General features: G+C 44.9%; 1 protein-coding gene across 1 annotated transcript in view; it reads left to right on the plus strand.

The window, feature by feature from the left end:
• The window catches only part of Tmeff1 (transmembrane protein with EGF like and two follistatin like domains 1), an 85,273-nt gene that overhangs the window by 38,376 nt on the left and 25,917 nt on the right, over positions 1-20,980 (plus strand). The window contains 2 exon segments of the mRNA XM_032904408.1: positions 20,344-20,428; positions 20,430-20,493. Of these exon segments, the coding sequence (XP_032760299.1) occupies positions 20,344-20,428; positions 20,430-20,493 (149 nt within the window).

The raw sequence follows: 20,980 nt of genomic DNA on the forward strand, positions 1-20,980 counted from the left end.
CCCATTCAGAGCCTGCCCCACATGTGGCCCATACATATGCAGCCATCCAATTAGACAAGATGGATGAAGCAAAGAAGTACAGGCCTACAGGAACCGGATGTAGATCTCTCCTGAGAGACACACCCAGAATACGGCAAATACATAGGCGAATGCCAGCAGCAAACCACTGAACTGAGAACGGGACCCCCGTTGAAGGAATCAGAGAAAGGACTAGAAGAGCTCGAAGGGGCTCGAGACCCCATATGAACAACAATGCCAACCAACCAGAGCTTCCAGGGACTAAGCCACTACCTAAAGACTATACATGGACTGACCCTGGACTCTGACCTCATAGGTAGCAATGAATATCCTAGTAAGAGCACCAGTGGAAGGGGAAGCCCTTGGTCCTGCCAAGACTGAACCCCAGTGAACAGGATTGTTGGGGGGGGGGGGGTAATAGGGGGAGGATGGGGAGGGAACACCCATATAGAGGGGGTGGGGGAGGGGTTAGGGGTATGTTGGCCCGGTAACTGGGAAAGGGAACGACAATCGAAATGTAAATAAGAAATACTCAAGTTAATAAAGATAAAAAAGCCAAAAAGACAAAAAAAGGTCAATCAACCAACCCACCCACCCACCCACTCACTCATTCACCCATCAACCAACCCAACCAACCAAGCCACCCAACCCAACCCAAAAAACAAAACAAAGCTTTCTTCTCTTTTGTCAGGTTGGTAGCCGCTGTTTGTGGGCATTGGCAGTGGGCCTGTCAGTGAACTTGACTGAGGTTTGCCTTTCTGCCTCCTCCAACACGGAACAGAAGAGTCTGCAAACAGCATCTCGCTCAGGAATAACTTAAATGTCAAATGAGCTTACACTTTCCCTACTCAGAAATGACTGCGATCTCTGTCACCTCCCTTCTTTCTCGCCTCAGCCTCAGCAATTAAGAACACTTCCTGCGCTTGCACTGGACACCATTCAGTTCTCAGCACCCATGTCGGGTAGCTCACACTACCTGTAACTCTAGCTTTAGAAGGTGGAACGCCTAGAGCTCTTCTGGCATGCCGGCGTCTGCACTTATATGCAGGTACACACACACACACACACACACACACACACACAGACAGACACACACACATACACACATACACACAGACAGACAGACACACACACACATACACACACACACATACACACACACACACATACACACACACACACACACACACACACAAGTACTCACAATTTAAAAATAGGAAGAGTCCAAATTAAATGACTTCTGAGCTACTTTCCCTTCTTCCTGAGGCAGACTGTGTTATTCCTCGGGTGCCCTGAGCTTTGCATGGGCTTTAGTGGCTGCAATCTCATTCCTTGCCTTTTGAATTTATATCTGGGTGTATGTAGGGGAGGTTCAAAACCAGCAGCTCCCTTCCTGGTGAGGTTTCGGTACCCCAGTGTGAGGGCTGTGAGGTACAGGGACTCCTTGGATGGCCTCTTCAGTCTTCAGCCGTAGGAACAGCATGCCCTTTCCATTGAGGCTTATTTCTAAAGCGTGCGTTCTTGCTATTACTCTCCTGCCCACCTCCCTTTCCTCAAGGGCATCTCTAACTCGTCCAAGGCTTTAGTTATGGCCACAGGTCGGCTCCTAGTCATTTTCCTGAGCAGCGTAGCTACTAATGATAGGATCCTTCCCCCTGCTGCCCTTATGCGCCTGACCCCATCCCTGCCTAGGAACGGTCTGAGGCTCCTGTATTGCCCCCCCCCCCCAGGCACGGAGCCAATACAGGTGAGATGCAAAAGTCTACAAATGGTTCTCTTCCAGCTTCGTGTGCTGTGCTTTATGGACGTAGTCTCTGCTCTTCTGCGTATTTGATGCAGTCTGTTCTTTGGGGCTGCTTTTCCTTTTTACCGCTGCATGATATAAATAACCGAGAGCTGCTAAGAGATCTGTACAGGTGTGGCAGGCAGACAGCATTGAAAACTGGCTAATTCCCCTGGTGGACATCTTGGTTTGCCTGCTACCGATTTTTTGGGAGTGGTGGGGGAAGTTTCCAGGGCAATGTCTGATGGCTCCCTTCTAGGCACAACGAATTCTTTGCATTGCAAGAAGAGAGCAATGCTATGGTTATGCATTGCTGTTGCGGTAAAAAAGAGAAAGGTGCGACCGATTCCCATGCCTTCTGCTCTTTCTCTCCCGGGCTCCCTCTGATCCTGGCAGTCCGAGAGCCACTCACTCACGGTTCCTTTGGCAGGCTGTTACCACGCCAGGCATGCACATCCCAATTCCGTGGTGAGCTTGGTGCTTCCCGCCACCCATGGGGCCACATGGCATCTGTGGGATATTTTCATCTCAGTCAACAAAGCATCTCACCAGCTAAGCTCCATCCCATCTCTTACTACTCTCTGAGCCCGGCAGCAATCTCTTACCCATCTGGTTCCCAAGGCAGGTGGCTGCCACGCCAGTTTCATACAGAGACTGCCTATCTCGAGGCTCTCTCACTGTGGACTCTGCTTGCATTTCCAGCATCCATCCCCTGGTCTCAGCGGCCGCTACCCTCTCGTAACTCTGCCGCTGCTCTGTTTACACTCCCAACATCCGCCCCCTAATAGTTATGTATAAACTCCCAACAACCCGTTAAAATCAAGACTCAACAAACTGCAACCCAACAATCAGATTTATGTGTTAAATTCTCAATCCACAATGCATCCACACAATAAACTCACACCCAATCGATAAGGATGTAAACCGCCCACCTAGATAAGATAAATTTGCCTACAGAAATCCATCCCAGCTACCGTGGCAATTCAGGACCACCCGGATCTGGGTCATCTTTCTCCATCTCCATCTTGACTCTCCCTCCTTCTCCTTCTCTCCTGCCTTACAGAAGCTTTGTCCCCTCCTTATTCTTTTTACTGTCCAATCATGGCCTTGATCTAACTTGTGCCAGCTCTCGCCTGCATGTAGACATCAACCTACACTTCACCCTTTCTGTCTAATAAAAAAACAAAACTTTTCTCTCAAATGTAAGCTGAGCACAACCATTACCACTCTGTAATTTATAAAGTATAAAATACACTTAACACCTAGTCCGACATTTTATCAGTTAAACAGAACAGTTAGTTATCCATTCCTGCTTAAGAAAGGCTTAAAATCCATGTCCTGGCTAGCTGGTGTACTATCTGATAACTATCCAATTAAACATGTCTTCTCAAACAGCCTCAGCAGGCTATGAGACTATAACTAGTTTCAGCCACGTCAGAAACCAGAGAACGACCAATATATCTGTAAATATAGGAAGCCTAACATGGCTTCCCGAACTAAGACAGGTTGAAGAGATAAATTTCTGTTTGCACAGCCCCATTAGCAACGCATGAGAGCAGGTCTTCAGCCTCTGGCCAGGATCACCTGACAGACTTTTGATATGTAGACTTAGGAAGGGCTGGTTATTCTGGCCGGCAGACATTACCAGTCGACTGTTCTGCAAAGTGTCCTTTTTTGGACAGTATTTTGTCTGTAGATGAATAGAGGCAGTTCTTGCCTCGTGGCTGTCTCATCACAATACAGCACCTCACCTGGAGGTGGAGATGTTCAGTTCCTTCTTTGAATCCACCAGAGGGGAGCTGTTAGGAGCAGACATGCCTCAACCAAAGATAAATGACATTAAATGTCCTGTTTTGTGGATTTCTGACGGTTTTGAAAACCACCTATCTATATAAAGCAATCTGGCCTGTTGTCTGTTAACTACTCTCAGGTATTATGATGAGAATACTTTGAAAACATCCTAGCCGTAGACTACGAGCCACAGATTTGTTATTTGACCCTTAATTCCTGCGCTTAATCATCTCAGATTCGTTTGCAATGGCATTAATGGAAGGACCTTGTACTTTTAAATTTTTTTGTAACAATAGAGGAAATTTATGCCAATGAAAATCTTAACTTGTATCAAATAAATTCTATACCAATGTAACGATTACATATTTAGCTTAGTAACACATACAAGGATTTTTTTTTACCAAATGAGATTATGGCTATACAATCAATTCTAGCAAATCTCCCTGTTAAATTATGACCATTTCTAAATTCTCTAGAAAGACAACCTTAGAACAACCACTTTTAGCCTCCCAAAGTTTAGGGAATTGGGGTGACAACTCTTCAATAACTTCTTCAAGCTGTATGTGGGCATTGAGATATCCTTTGGGGATGGAGGGTAGGGAAATTGGGGGAATTGTTGTAGCCTGATGTCTGTCTTGACTGAACCCTGCTGAAAGTTCTTGAAGTCAGGAATCCAAGCAGGCCAGCTCAGCATTCTGATGATGAGCTTCACCAAACTGCACATCATCTGCAATATGTAAATCTCAAAACAAAATGTTAGTATCAAGATATCTCTGGGTCATCTTTTTCCATCTCTATCTTGAGTCTCTTTCCTTCTCCTTCTCTCCCGCCTTACAAAAGCTTTGTCCTTGCCTTATGGTTTTACTGTCCAGTCATGGCCTTGACCTAACTCGTGTCATCCTTCACCTACATATAGACATCAACTTACACATTGCCTTTCTTTCTGAAAGCTTTATGTGTTTCTCATATTTTTTTTTCGGCTTTGTTTCTGCACAGAGATGATGGCGATGACTGTCATTTGGCATTGCCTGGTTGTGTACATTCAGAATAAGAGACTTAAAAATAATTTAGGAGACTCACAAGGCCTCACAGCTGGCCGACGGGCTATTGGCAATTACTGGCTACTGGGGAAGAGGGCGTGTATTTTCCTCAGGGGTGTAGCTTTTGGTAAGTTGCCCATGATCCAGAAGTAACCCCACACCCATGCTCCTGCAAGCAACCCTAATTGCATTCCTGGGGGTCATTGAGAGAAAGACAAGTGGCTGGAGAGATGGCTCAGCTGTTAAAGGCTAGGCTCACATCCGAAAATATAAGAAAGAGTAGGAGGGGGACTTCCTTAGAAGAAGGGCTTTAGAGAGAATGAGAGGGCAAGGAAGAGAGGTAGGGGACAAATAAGATGGAAATACATTGTGTCCATGTATGAAATTGTCTGTCAGATGATAAAAATAAAACCCAGTTTAATGAATTCCTACTGTGGTCCCTTAGACTATTACAGAAAAATAATTTTAAGTTCTTTCTCTGCTGGTAATAGAAAATAAATACTATTCAGTTGTATTTTATGTGAAGTGTAATCTAGATGTTAGCAAAGACTGGTTCTTTTCTAGAAATAACTTCTGAGGGTTTCCAGTAAAGGCTCCCCTCGGTAGATTTGTCTTTAAGGCACAGACCTTCATCTCTCTACATCCTCTCGTCTGGTTATAGTGTCTCGGGACACTTTTCTTGCCTCGTTTTTTCCCGTGCTCCCTTTGTCTGGAGTCCCATACCTGTTTATCGATTTTAACCCATTCCGTCCAGATGGAGATGAGGTGTGACTAGAATGTCACCACCTCTTCTTGGAAGCCTTTCCTGTGGTCTCTATGAGTTCTTTCTTGGTCTTCAAGAACAACATCTGTGTGACATTGTGTTTATCTCATGTGGCCACTGGCGGGTTGTAAAGTCCCGAGGACTTTGCTGTAAGATTATTGCTGGATTCGTTTGGAACGTAGTTTCAGTGGTTTAGGCCACAGCCATTGTGGTAGGTGGTAGGGCAATAGACAGGCATGGTGCTGGAGCAGAAGCTCACAGCGTGAGACACAACCATAAGGCAGAGAGAGGGGAAGAGGGGGAGGGAGGGGAGGAGGGAGAAAGAAGGAGGGAGGGAGGGAAAGAGAGTGAGAGCTCCTGAACTAATTGGGAATGGGGAATGGTGTGGGGCTTTTGAAACCTCAAAGCCCAACCCCCGTGATGCATCTCCTCCAACAAGGCCACACCTTCTAATTCCTCCCAAACAGTTCCACCAAATGGGGACCAAGCATTCATATATGATCTTATGGTGGCCATTCTCATTCAAACCACCACAAGAGTGTGTGTGTGTGTGTGTGTGTGTGTGTGTGTGTGTGTGTGCTTCCTGTGGTCCCTCATTGTTAGGTTAACAGCACTCTGTGGTTTGGATCCATTATTCACTTAGAGCTACCTGGGGGGATTTAATGTATTGAACTTGTGACAGGCTTGATTAGGTGTTTGTTAAATCTAAATAAACTCACCAGCATTAGTTTAAGTCAGTGTTTTCCTAACTGCTAAGTAAACTATCAAGATGAAATGGTGCTTTCCGTGCAGAGTTAGAAGAAAGACCGGAGAGGGTTAGATACGTTTGAATGATAGCACAATGGTGCCTTTTAAGTACGCGTACCATTTGAAATATTTCAAAGGGCTCTGTCAGTGGTGTTAGGAGGTATTGTTCCAGTTTTAAAGACTGGAAGCTGCAATTTACCAAAATCATAGCCCTAAATCATAGAAGTCATTTTATTTAGTCATTTATTTACTTACGTATGCATGCATTCATGCCTTTGAAATTCACAGTGTTAAGGATTGGAAGGCTTGGAGAGGCTGTGCAGGGGAAGGTCTCTCCCCCACCCGTGTTCCCAGTCACTCAGTTGTCTTCAATCATTGTGATCGGTTTTGTTTACTCTTCCAGGGGTGTTTCATGCATGTCCAAGCAGAAACATAGACACATCCATTTTCTTTTATAAAGCCGTCGCAGCACAGGCTGTACGTTACTTAGAATTTTTATTGTAACATCTATATTATATCCAGAAGTGTTTAATGCACACGTGTGATTTAGGGAACTGCTGTGTACCTGGCTATAAAATAAAATGTTGCCAACTCTGCAGTATCAGCTTCACCAGGGAATGAAAGGGCGGTCGTGTTACCGGTAAAGCAGGTAGAACAAGAACCCCCAAGAGCCTCTCAGCCAGAAGCTGGGTTTCGGCTCTGTGGAGTTTTCGACATTGCCTCTTACGACATTAAAGAAACTGGAGATGTTGACGCTCTCTGGGATATCTGACAGGATTCACTTTTTAAAAAGATTTGCTTATTTTGCTTGACGTGTATAAGTGTTTGCCTGTCTATGTGTATGTGCACCATGTGTGTGCCTCATGCCAGTGGAGGACAGAAAAGTGCTGTGGTAAAAAAGAAAAGTGGTGCGGGCTCTCTCTCTAACCTGGGCAGTCTGCGAGCCGTTCCAGCGAGGCACCCTGCCACACTGTTTTACTTTCGCTCACACTTCCCTTGGCGGGTTGTTACCACGCCAGGCACACACATCCCAATTCCATGGCGGGCGTGGTGCGTCCAGCCACCGCACTGCACCCTCTCTTGAACTCAAGTTGTCGCATGAAAGACTACACAACACAATAACCTCTGATCCAATTGATGAGATATAATTTGCCCATCCAGACGGCACCAAATTCTGTACACACCCTTCCCTTAAACAGATTCATGTCAACCTGTATTTATGTGAAGAGAAGAATCTTAACATCTGCTGCCATGTCCTCCCAGCGTCTTCCTCTGTTTCCTCCTCCCTCCCTTCTCGTCCAATGACAGGCCTTGTTTTATCTTGTCTGCCTTCACCTGCGTGATGGCATCAACCTACAGAAAAGGGCACCAGATTCTCTGGGGCTAGAATTATAAACGGTTGCGAGGCACCATGTAGGCAATGGTACTCAAATCCAGATCCTCTTAAAGAACGGCTAGTGCACTTAAGTACAAGTCATTTCTCTAGACTCTCTGACAGGATTCTAATATGTGGGTGAATAGCATATGTGTATACATATATAACATATATATACACATATGAATACATATATATATAGAACATATATATATATATGTAATACACACACACACACACACACACACACACACACACACACACACACACACCACTGTGCATATGTGGAGATCAGAGGACAAATTCAAGGAGTTTGTTGGTTCTTTTCATTATGTGAGTCCTTGGAATTGAACTCGGGTCCCCAGGCTTGTCGTCGTGTGCTTGGGTGTTGGACCTCATGGAACTGGAGTTGTAATCCACCATGTAGGTGATACGACCAAACCTAGGTTCTCTGAAAGAACAGCAAGTGCTCTTAACTCTGTTAGTTCTGTTGTTTATATATGTGTGTCTGTGTGTCCACCCGCAGAGGGTTCCTGGAGCTGGGCTCACGAGCTTGTTGTGACCTGCTCGAGGTGGGTGCTGGGAACCAGACTCTTGTCCCATGGAAGAACAGCAAGCATTCTGCAAGGCCGAGCCTTTTCTCCAGCCCCCGATTGGCTTTGTTTTCTTTAGTTCTTCCATTGTCTTTCTCTGTTCAGCCTGTTTTCCTGACCTGAGTCTTTTCAAAGAAGCAGTGTTTGGCTTAAGTGATCTTTTTTAAAAATTTATTTTATTTTTTAAGATTTCTTTATCTTTGCCTTTTATTTCTTCAGTATGCCCCCCCACCCCGCCCGTTCCTTCCCTTTCTCTCCCTCCATCCTCTTCATATTTTAAAGGGAGGTTTAATACTCTTTAAAGTCTACCAAGAGGAAATTACAATGCAGGAAGATGATGTAAAATGACCCTACTCAGCATGGTAAATATTCAGAATACACAGAGGCCGAGTGTGGAGACTAAAAGTCAGAAAGATACAGAAGATGTCTGCTTAGAGAATGACAGCAGAAGTATGTCAGAATTCTCTTACCAGTCTGAGTGAGTGCGGTCTAGGTAACCCTCTGGATAAATGACTTGGATGCCCCTCCTTTAATCAGAATGAGCTCACGTGCAGCTGTCAGAGAGACGCTTACAGGTAAACACATTCTCTTTGAAGAGGCCCTGGTTCCAACACTCGGAGTGTCCACTTCTGAAAGTGGTCGTTCTGGATCTCCCTGTATCACCTGTCAGCACCTCCTTTTCTGCCTGAGTGTAGGATGCCCATGCGAGGTTTTCCCAATACTCACCACAGCTGGACCCTGGGCAATGCTTGAAGATTCTTATGCTGGCCAGGGCCTCCGAATGCTACTGAGCTTCCTAATTGAGCTTACACAGCTTCAGAGGGAAACACTGTGCTGAACATGGTACTCATTGTGAGCCTTCAGGACCTCATCGTTAACCTGTTTGGAAGCTGACTTGCTCATGGCTGGCAGTGTGCAGTCTTCGGCTTGTGGTTTTTTTCGAGTGCGCGTGTGTGTGTGTGTGTGTGTGTGTGTGTGTGCACGTGTGTGTATGTGTGTAATCACCAGCATGTGTGTAGGCCAGAGAAGGATATTGGAGTGACTTCATTTTTTTTTTTTTTTTTGGTTCTTTTTTTTTTGGAGCTGAGGACCAACCAACCCAGGGCCTTGTGCTTCCTAGGCAAGCGCTCTACCACTGAGCTAAATCCCCAACCCCAAGTGTCTTCCTTTTTAATTCTCCACTTTATTCTCTTGAGTCTAGGGTCTTTCACTGTATCTGGACTTTTTCCTATTTTGGCCAAGTTGGCTGGTCAGCAAGCCTTGGTAATTCCCCTCTTGCCAGTGGTAGGGTCCCAGATGTTCAAGGCTATGCCTAGTCCATGGTTCCTAGATTATCTGAATTCAGGCCCTCATCCTTGGGTAGCAAGTATCCTTACCCATCAAGCCATTTTCCCAGTCCCAACTTTTTTTAATAAAGATTTACTTATTTGATATATGTGAGTACAATGTCACTGTCTTTGGACACACCAGAAGGGGGCATCAGATTCCATTACAGATGGAATCTCAGGACCTCTGGAAGAGCACTGACTGATCCATCTCTCCAGCTTTCTGACTGTGTTTGAAAAGCCAGGGTGGGGAATTAGTTTATGAAAATTTAAGTGACAATGCTACAATCTCGGCAAAGTCAAACTGTGTTGACCTCCTGCACACTGCTGGTGACAGTGGAGAGAGTTATAGCTCCGGGCAAGAGTTTAGCGTGACGGTTGAAGGAAGATTGTACAGAGACGCTGTCACCGAGCGGCTCCTAACCACTGCCTAAAATACCCTAAGGAAACTAACCTGCGAGGGAAGTGATCATACACAGGTTGTTCTTAACAGCATTACACAGAAAATGACCTCCCTGCCCCTCAGCAGAGCAGTAAATAAACTGCAGTATATTTATGCTGGCTAGCTTTACGTCAACTCCACATAAGCTAGAGTTATCTGAGAGGAGGAAGCCTCAGTTGAGAAAATGCCTCCATAATAGCGGCCTATAGACAAGTCTGTGGCATATTTTTTCTTTTATTCTTTAATCTTTTTTTACAGTCCAGTCCCCCTCCCAGTCCACCTTCTGACTGTGTCACCATCCCCATCCCCCACCCCACCAGACCTCCCTGGGGTCTCAAGTCTGTTGAGGGTTAGGTGTACCTTCTCTAAAAGTCCTCTGCTTTATATGTGCCGGGGGCCTCATTCCAGCTGGTGTATGGTGCCTTGTTGGTGGCTCAGTGTCTGGGAGATCTCGGGAGCCTGGGTAGGTCAAGACTGCTGGTCTTCCTATAAGGTCGCCTTTCTCCTCAGCTTCTTCCAGCTTTTCCCTGATTCAACCACAGGAGTCACCAGCTTCTGCCAATTGGTTGAGTGTAAGTATTTCCATCTGTCTCATTCAGCTGCTTGTTGGCCCTCTCGAAGGGCAGCCATGCTAGGCTCCTGTCTGTAAGCACACCGTAGCATCAGTAATAGTGTCAGGCCTTGGAGCCTCCCCTTGAGCAGGATCCCAGTTTAGACCAGTCACTGGGCCTCCCATCCCTCGGCCTCTTCTCCGCTTTTCACCCTGCAGTTCTTTCAGACAGGAACAATTCAGAGTTTTTGACTGTGGGATGGCAACCCTATCCCTCCACTTGATGCCCAGTCTTTCTACTGGAGGTGGGCTCTACAAGTTCCTTCTCCCCACCGTATGGCATTTCATCTAAGGTCCCTCGCTTTGAGTCCTGAGAGTCTCTCACCTCCCAGGTCTCTGGTACATTGTAAAGGGTCCCCCCACCTCCCTCCTGAGATTGCCTGTTTCCATTCTTTCTGCTGGCCTTCAGGGCCTCCCCCCAACCCTAATACCTGATCATGTTCCCTTCTTCCTCTCCCTGTCCCCTTTCCCACCCAGGGACTTAAAAAATAATTTACTTAAATTATTAAATTAACTGAAGTTATAGACAGTTGAGAGCTGCCATGTGGGTGCTGGGAATTGAACCCAGGTCCTCTGGAAGAACAGCCAGTGAGCCATCTTAACTGCTGAGCTATCTCTCCACCCTCCACCCTCCCCTAGACTTATTTTTTATAACAGTGATTTTCTTTACGTCCGTTATTTTATGACTCAGGAAAATGCACAGAGGTGGGGACGGGTGTGTCAGAGAGCAATGGGAGGCAGTTTAGTGGAAAGACTTTTCTTCTTTTCAATTGGATAATTTATTTCTTTACATTTCAAATGTTATCCCTTTTCCTAGTTTCCCTTCTGGAAACCCCCTGTCCCATCCTCCCCCTGCTTCTATGATTGTGCTCCCCCACCCCCCACCCCCACCTCCCTACCCTGGCATTTCCCTACACTGGGGCATGGAGCCTTCACAGGACCAAGGGCCTCTCCTCCCAGTGATGCCCAACAAGGCCCATCCTCTGCTACATGTGCAGCTGGAGCCATGGGTCTCCCCATGCATACTCTTTGGTTGGTGGTTTAGTCCCTGGGAGCTCTGGGGAGTCTGGCTGGTTGACATTGTTGTTCTTCCTATGGGTTTCAAACCCTCAGCTCCTTCACTTCTTTTTCATGTGACCATGCAGCAATGCCCGTGTTTAGAATTCACTTCAGGTGACAAATGAGTAGAGAAAACGTCACCTCACACGCCCCTCCGTGGGCTTTAAAATGTCTTACTTTTCGTTTCCTTTTGACATTTGTCGTCTTCGTCAGGATTAAATGATGTGACTGGTGTACTGACCCAATGAGTGCAGGCAGTGTTGACAGATGCTTTGACTTTGGAGTTTCTCACTCACGAGCCATTCTCATGCCTCACCTTCCAGCCGGTGGGCATCGTGCCCTCCACTCCCGTTGGCAGTCTGGGAACATCTGTAGTTGCTGTAATCGGCTGTGTCTGTGGCCTTCACAGTCTATATTCTCTTCTGCTCACCGCTCCGCTGGGCTGGCCTTTACTAAGATGCTAATTTCGTCTCAGTTCTTCAGACAGCATAGAAGGCAGTGACAATGGTTCGCTCATAGTTCTTGGAAGTAGACGCGGTGGTTCCATCCCACTGAGGAGCGCTCGTCTCTGCCAGACCTTTGTCAAGGCGGTTCCTGGTTGATCACAGTGCCTACCATAAACAATGCCGCTTGTCAGACGAGTGGTTGTTGTTGCTTCTGACGAGACTGGCACAGTGTCTTGTCTTCTTTGCCAACCCTTTTCATGGTTCTGAGTGGGTCTTCAGCTCTCCCCACTGCTGCCATTTCTATGTGGTTGCTATTCCGGGTTGCCTTATTTTTGTCTTGTAAACTAGCGGAAGTTTTCTTTTGTGCAGAGAAAAGATGGTAAACCTTTAAGGCTTTACAGGCTACATGTGCCCTATTATGGCCACCCCTTTACAAATAGAAATACCTTCTTCAGAGCTGGAGAGGTGGTTCAGTGGTCAGGAGCAGTTGCTGCTCTTTCAGAGGACCAGGGTTTGGTTCCCAACACCCATGTCTGGTGTCTCACAGCTGTCTATACCTCCAGCTCCAAGAGAGACCTCATTCTTGCCCCTGTGGGTACATAAACCACACGCACAAGCACACACAACATAGAAACATCTGATTAGCTTGTCTGCATTGACCTACTATAGTTTGGCAACCCGTGAGCTATCCATTAAATCTTCTGATGATTAGAATATCGGTCGGTCGGTCTGTCTGTCTGTTGATGTCTGTCTGTCTACCTTCCTATCCATCCATCCATCCATCCATCCATCCATCCATCCATCCATCCAGATATTTGGGGACAAACTCATATATCCCAGACTCATATATCACCATGTGGCTGAGGATGACTTTGAACTTTCGGCCATCTTGACTCTAGCTCCCGAGTGCTGGGATTACAGGTGTGCACATGTTATGTGGTATTGGAGAGTGAAGCCAGGACCTTGTGCATGCTAGGCAAGCACTCAGTACTGAGTACATGTGAGTACTGTGAGACTCTTCTTAGTACACGACGAAGGTGAGAGTGAATAGGGCCTTAGCCTCTGCTTTACTTGTATGTCTTCCCCCCTCACCTTAGTTTTCCATTATTTCTTCTTTCTCTTCATGTTCTTCTCCTCTATCCATATTCTCCATTGATTTGTCCTACAGGCAGGGCATGTGTGTGCTTAGTGGGGCCATTTGCTTCATCTCTTCCCTGGGTTGCTCCACAAGCATCCCTCATTCCTGCAGAGCAGACTGAATGGAGAGAGCTTTCTCTTCTTTTGGATCAGTCCCTTTATTACCTTTGACTCAGTTTCCTTTTCTAATAGTAATTTACCAGAAAGTCCGTTAACTTTGACAGATTGCCTTTTGAAGTTAGTTTTATCCATTCTCTTGGTGGCTTGAGCGCCTATCTTTGCTGGTCTCTCCTTTACATGTCAACTTGCTGCGACTGCCCTTGGCCTCCAGAGTAAGCATTCTCTTTGCCTTGAAAGATAAACACATGCTCAAGCGTTTCGACCTTGCCTTATTTTTATAACAGTTTTCTATGGAAGGGAGCAAGGGCAGCAGCAGATGCAACATGAGTAGATCAGACTTTGCATCTGTGCGAACAGCGAGGCGTCTTCTTCATTGGATGGTCCCCAACACTCTCCCCTTTATGCTAAGCTTGGAGCAGAAGAAACTGTGAAAACAAGAAAAATGGGAGGGGAGCGGGCCGCTTTGCTTGATAAATAGCTTCACAAGTAATTTAATACCCAGGTTTTGTCTGAGTAGCGGGAAAGGTCTTTGGACATTTGTTTAATGGAATAAGTATTGTTCTGGTCAAGTCATGATCTCTGAGCTGGGGTGACTTTCAGCATTGGATTTCTTTAAACTTTGTTTCCGAGCATGCATTGAGGTTTCTAGTAACACTGAGCTTACCAGGAACAAGTCATGCTATAGCTAACTTCTCCTCTCCTCTCCTCTCCTCTCCTCTCCTCTCCTCTCCTCTCCTCTCCTCTCCTCTCCTCTCTCCTCCCCCCCCTCCCTCCTTCCTCCTCTTTTTTTCTTTTTTCTCTCTACTTCTCCTTCTCTCCTCCTCTCCTCTCTCCTCCCCTCCCCTCCGTCCCTTCCTTCCCTCTTTCTCTCCTCTCCTCTCCTCTCCTCTCCTCTCTCTCTCTCTCTCTTTCTCTCTCTCTCTCTCTCTCTCTCTCTCTCTCTCTCTCTCTCTCCCTCTCTCTCTCTCTCTCTCTCCTCTCTCCCTCTTCTCTCTCTCTCCTCTCTCTCTCTCTCTCTCTCTCTCTCTCTCTCTCTCTCTTTTTTTTTTTTTTTTTTGTGTACAATAACATTTCCTATATCAGAGCTGAGCAGAGCCCTAATGGCAGCATCTAAAAATGTTAGCAAGAGATGTTTGCCAGCCTGAGGTACACACGAGTCAGAAGGTCAGGTAGGTGGTGGGTACTGTCCTAGCTCCCGACTCCTCTCCTTTTGAGATGGGGTCTCCTGTAGCTCAGGCTGGCCTCCGACGTCCTGCATAGCTGAGGAGGACAGTGAACTTTAGTCCTTCTGTGTCTCCGCAGTGTGGGATTACAGGTGTGGGCCATCACTCTAGTTAATGCCGTATTGGGGCTCAAACCAAGGGTTTCACGGATGCCAGGCAAGCACTCAAGCAGGTGACCCACATCCGTAACCCACAGCTTTTCTTTGTAGGTGATCAGTGGTGGATTAACTTTTCTGTAAGTTGTGAAAGTTTTGTAATGATAGGATATGATTCTGTCTTTATCAGTGTTTTATTGATGACTTGGTAAAAATATGTAATGTACTTGTTTAATTTATGACTGTCAATCTAGAAGAGATATTAAGTGATAGTGTTAGAACCCAAACTATTTTAGCATTCTGAGATAACCTAAAATTTGATAAGGATCCTCAGAGTCCTGGTTTCCAAAAGATAACAGTTAAATGCTTTGAGAGTTATACATGCAGAAATGGGTATGTGTAAGAGCCTTGATTGGTATGGGTCAAAGTTAGATGTAATTATACAGAACATTCATGGAATCTGTGACATTTACAGTATCTAGAATAAGGAATGTAATCATTTCTGTATTCTTTACATGCTGTTTTTTGCGTCCCTCATATAATAAACTTAAGCTAGATGTGGGCATGGGACGTTGAACAATGAGTAATCATTAAATAATCTTTAGCAATTTAAACTTTATTATGAAAATGTTGCAAATTAAAAAATATCACATTGGCGAGTGATGCATAGTCTTGAGATCCAGTTTACAGAAATGAGAACATACGTGTTTCTGAATGTTTAGGAGGAGTTCTTGGAAGATAGTTTTGAGATCACATGTGGACTCAGAATCCTGTCCAGTGCTTTTGTGTAGCCGTGACCTACGTGCCAGAGAGCAGTTTAAAGGAGGAAGGTTTGTGTAGCTTATGGTTCCAGACATCTCTGTCCACAGCTGCTCGGCCTCTTGTTCTCGGGTAGGAAGTCGCGGTGTCAGCAGTGTGTGGAGGAGGAGCTTGTTCCTTTCATCACATCCGGGAAAGGGGTGAGAGAGAGAGGGGTATGGAGATGGGGCGAGACAGGGGGATAAAGGGGAGTGGGAAGGAGTGGGAGGGAGGGAGGAGATGGATAGCCATCACATCCAGGCTTCCAGAATCCTACTTCTTCCATCAAGGCCACCCCTCCCAGCATTGATACTCACTCCCCGAATCCAAAAGAGTGCCATCATCTGATAGATGATGATGGATAGAGAGATACATAAATACATAGGCACAGTACCCACTGAGATAGATGATAGATAGATGGATAAATAGATGATGGATGGATGGATGATGGATGGATGGACGATGGATGGATGAATGAATGGATGGATGGATGAATGGATGGATGGATGGGCAGACGGGGTGGATGGATGGGAGGAGAGGGAGGAGAAAGAGAACTAAATATACAAATGTCTTCACTCATGTACAGTTGGTGGCTGGTCTCTGGATTTGTCTCTTCCTATGCTCATCTGAGCTCACCCTTTTTCTGATCAGCTAACCTTCTAGGACACTCTCTGGTCATTCCCTCAGCTCCTGTGTTCTAGAAAACAAACAATGCACCGAGATTGTTATCATTTTACTTGTTAGTGAATATTGTTCTTATGAATTAAATGTTTTTCTTTGGCTCTAAAGACAGCTTTTATATTTGGAGTAGCACAGAAATAAGGCAAGCTTTTGTGAGTCTTCCCTCCCAACTGAGGAATGGAGTTTTACAGTGCTGTCTCGCGGCTAATAAAACGCCAAAGAGAAGTAACCTTGGAAGGATGACTTTTGCTCACTGCTTCAGAGGTGGAAGGTTGTGGTCACTTGGCCCTGTTGCTATGGGAACGTGAGTAGCGGGCTGTTGAAGCATGATGGAGTTGAGCAGTTCACCTTACAGTGGGTGAGAAGCAGAGAGACTGGAAGGGCTAGTTCTAGTGCTTCCTCCACTTAGGCCACTTTCCCACTGTCATCCAGTGATGCTCAAATCAGAAATCCATGGATGGGTGAATCCACTGGTGTAAACAGAGCGCTCCTGCTCCTGCACCTCCCCCAAAGTCTTCCCTCTGAACTCCCCTATATTGGGAAACCAAAGCTTCAATACACAAGTCTTTTGGAGGTCACTTATATTCAAGCCATAGCATTCACTAGAACTAAGGGCTCCCCTTGACTGACTCTCCTGTTCACCCAGTAGACTGCATTTTGTGTAAAGTATTTCCTTGCTTTCTTTATAGTTTTATTCTATGTGGTATATGTCTTAAAATATGTATTATTCTGCTGTATGTTATTATTTATTACCTTTATTTTAAAAAAAGGTAATTTTTTTATCTTTGAATTTTTGTTTTATATGTATTGGTGTTGTGCTTGCATGTATGTCTGTGTACCATGTTCATGCAGTTCCAATAGAGGCCAGAAGAGGGTAGAAGATCCCCTGGGGATAGGAGTTACAGATGGTTGTGAGCCACCATGTGGGTGCTGGAACAGAACTGTCTAGATGGTCAGACAATGTTCTTAGCCACTGAGCCACTTCTTCCACCATTTGTTTTTGTTTTTTTTTTTTAAACTTTGGTTTTATATATTTGAATTATGCTGTATGCATTGTCCTAGCTTGCATTCTATGACTGTGATAAACACTACGACCAAAAGCACATTGGGGAAGAAAGAGTTTATTTAGCTTACATGTCCTTATCACAGCCCATCATTCAGGGAAGTTGAGACACACACTGAAACAGAGACCATGAAGAAATGCTGCTTACTGGCTTACTCCCCATGGTCTGCTTAGCTTGCTTCTTTATACACTCTAGGCCCGCCTGGTCATGGTGGTACTGCCTATCGCTGGGAAAGCTCTGAATCCTCCCCAGTCAGCCAAAAAAATGCTCCAAGACGTGCCTATGGGCCAGTCTGATGGAAATATTTTTTCAACTGAGATTCTTTCTTTCTAGATGACCCAGAGACTTTTATCAAGTTGACAAAAAGTATAATACGTGTATCTTTTAACCCTGTCTATGTAATGGAGGCGTTTTTGAGATTCATTTAGGGCACTGTACATGATCAGAGTCATTTTCACTGTGTGGAATTTGACCGATGGAGCTCGTGCTTTTATGGCCCCATTTTGCTGCAAATAGTCATTTGGGTCATTTACAGTCTTCTCGTGGCAAACACCGTGTACTTCATGCCTCCTGGCGCCCACCTGTGAGAAACGTTCAAGTCCCTGGAAGAGTGACTTCGTGGAGCAAGTACAAGTCTAGGTGTTCATGGGAATGAGTCTTCCCACGGCTCCACGAGGCCCTCATGGCAGCTCCCGCTCCTCATCCTCACCTGTGTGTGCTTCCACCGCCTTTGTGTTAATTCTTACCAACCTCGTGACTGTGATAATGTGCTGTGGTCCTGGCTTCCAACTTCATGACTATAAAAGACAAACCTTGTTAGGTAGCACACGTCTCTATAATACCGTGTTTAAGTTCCTTCCATTCATAGTCTGTTTTCGCTCCCCTCTTTCCCCATCAATATATATCCTTTAGGAAATGGGTTTATATTTATGATGTATTCTGGATACTAATTTTCTTGTGGGTTATACAGGCTGTAATTATTTCTTTTTTTATTTCAAAGTCAGGTTTATCAGTTTCTTACCTTTGATCTTCTGAATCTCTTAGTGTTCAGTTTTATCTTTCACATTTGCTCTATAGAGTATCAGGATTTAAAGGAATCTTCAAACACACAGGAAAGGAAAAAAATATTAAAGTGGGCCCTTTCCCGTATACCCACCCCTCATCTTCAAAAGGCTGTTTGTTTTATCTTTTCTTCTTAACTTTTTTGGGGTAACATTTTTAGCAAATCTCAGATTCAGTGTGTGTGTGTGTGTGTGTGTGTGAGAGAGAGAGAGAGAGAGAGAGAGAGAGAGAGAGACAGAGAGAGAGAGAGAGAGAGAGAGAGAGAGAGAGAGAGAGAGAGAGAGAGAGAGAGAATATGTGTTCATTTTTACTGGCATTTTATATTTGCTGTATGGGTTACTGAGTGATATTTTCATCACAGTCTTGTCAATATTTGCTTTGAAGATTCTGAGACTATATTAAAACATCAGATAATCTTCCTGACAATAAAATGTTTTAGTATCATAAGGTAGCCTCCTAACTTCTGTATTATTATGATTCTTACTATGATACTTTTTGCCCCCAAAGTCTTCTGTATATGATACTAACTGGCCACACCAGGAGTATCTCCTTCACCATTATTCTCTCTCCTCAATTTCTGTATCATTACTTCTTAACTTATCTGTCTTTAATTATGCACACATGGCGTGTCTGTGTGGGTACGGGTATGTGAGAGTGCAGGTGCTTGTGGAGTCCAGAAGAGGGCATCAGGTCCCCTCGAGAGTTACAGGCAGTTGAGAGCCACCTGATGTGGGTGGGTGCTGGGAACTGATCTGGTGTCTTCTGCAAGAGCGGCACATGTTTTCGTTATCCTGTAGGCAGCATAGAGCTTGCTTTTGTAATTTTATCCAGCCTGTCTCTGATATTTTATTGTAAAGTTTAGTCCATATATATATATATATATATATATATATATATATATATGGTGTGTATATATATAATATATATATATACTATATATATATATATAGTGTGTGTGTGTGTGTGTGTGTGTGGTGTGTATGTGTGTGTGTGCCTGCATGTGGGACGTATGGTTATTTTTCTCACTTTTGCACTCTGGAGAACCACAAAGACCTAGGGTGGAGTTGGGCTTCTCTAGAGGACATCCTGTTTGCTTCTGTTACTTGGTTTAGGGCCCCAACTAGTCCTTAACCTCTTCAATTCTGGACTTGGGGACCTTAGAAGGACCAATTGCATTTTAAGTTGCAACAAAGAACTGGCTGTGGTTGTGGCTTCTCAGGGGAGAAGTTTTTCTCCCAGTGTTCTGTGCCATGGCTCAGGGCAGCCCTGTTTAAAAGGCTTTCCTGTTCTGCCATTGCTTGTAGCTTTTGGGGGGCCTCTATAGCCTTTCTTAGGTGGGTCATTGTTACCTGTCTCCTGTTCCCAGAGGGCTGCAATACCAAAAAGCTTATGGTCGGGACTGCCATTTGGAAAACACCTTTAAGGTAAAAACTGCCTTTAGAGAGCCTGGAGTTGTCTCTGCGTCTTCATGTTGCTGACTGTGCTTTGAATGTTCCTGGTGTTCCTCCCGACTCTGGGGCGAATCCGAAAGGAAGTGTTAAAGTGCCTTACCCAGCATTTGTCAGTAGGAGGGTGGTGAAGTAGGCTAGAATGTTGCTGGAGACTGGATGCCCTCCCCTGTCATTCATTGCTCTTGGGAGGATTGCCATAGCCTGGTTCTCCTGACTTCTGTCCTGTGGGGCTCTGGATACAGTAGATGCTCTGTTGCTGGGTAGATGTGTTGCTAGGAAGAACTTTCTACATAGTTCATATCTATATCCTTCTTTAATTGTCCTAACTGTTTGGTGCAGGTAGATTATTATCCATTTTACAGGTGGGTTAAATAAGACTGAGGACGATGCTGGGTGTAAACTGTGACCTTTGGTTTAGAACACTGTTCTTCCCATGGTGCCATCTTGTTTTTAATTAATGTTGTTGACATTGAACAGCTCCTCATGATTTGATCTAAAAATGAAAACTTTAGAGATTACCGACTGGGGTAACATGGTGTCTAGAATATCTCCAAATTCGTACCTGAGAGCCAGGTTTAGTTTGGCGTTCAGTTAGACTTATTTGTGATATATAGCACCGCTCTGCCTGTGCTGCAGAAGGCGGAGAGGAGGCTGTTTGCTGACGTGGCACTGTAAATCCTCTTGTCGTCCAATGTAGGTGACTGCTGTCTTTCTCAACAGGTGTGTGTGTAATATAGACTGCAGCGGGTACAGCTTTAACCCGGTGTGCGCTTCCGGCGGGAGTTCCTATAACAATCCCTGTTTAGCTTCGAGAAGCGTCTTGTATAAAGCAAGAACAGATCGACATAAGGCATCTTGGCCACTGCACAGGTAAAAGCCGCTCTGTCCACCGGGAACCTGTCTTGAGTATCACAAGTTGGTACTCTTGCTTAGTGATGTGTGTCTCCGTCTTATAAAATAAGTATTGTTTTTTCAGGCTTGGTCTTTTTGTGACTGTATACTTTAAAACTTCATCTGCTATTAATTTAGACATTTATCTTTGCCCTCTTTAGACATAAACTGTGTCTTGGTGGCTTGGTTATTAAGCTTATCCGTGTCTAATGTGAGTGTATCCGAATCAGTTTGAGGTTTAGTTACAGTTCTAAGGTGAATTCAAATTCAATTGTAGCTAGAAATTTGATTATTTTAATTATGGCAAAACTATACATTTGCTGTATATATTCTTACTTTCCCCCCATAGCACCTGAGCTCCCTTTGCTCTCACCACCCAAACATATTATATGTAGCTTTTATAACATATTATATATAGCTTTTAGTGTAAAGTTACAGAAGGTAATGGAAAATTCCGCTTGCCCTT

Source organism: Rattus rattus, chromosome 1 (assembly GCF_011064425.1).
Source record: "Rattus rattus isolate New Zealand chromosome 1, Rrattus_CSIRO_v1, whole genome shotgun sequence".
Classification (NCBI taxonomy): Eukaryota; Metazoa; Chordata; class Mammalia; order Rodentia; family Muridae; genus Rattus; species Rattus rattus.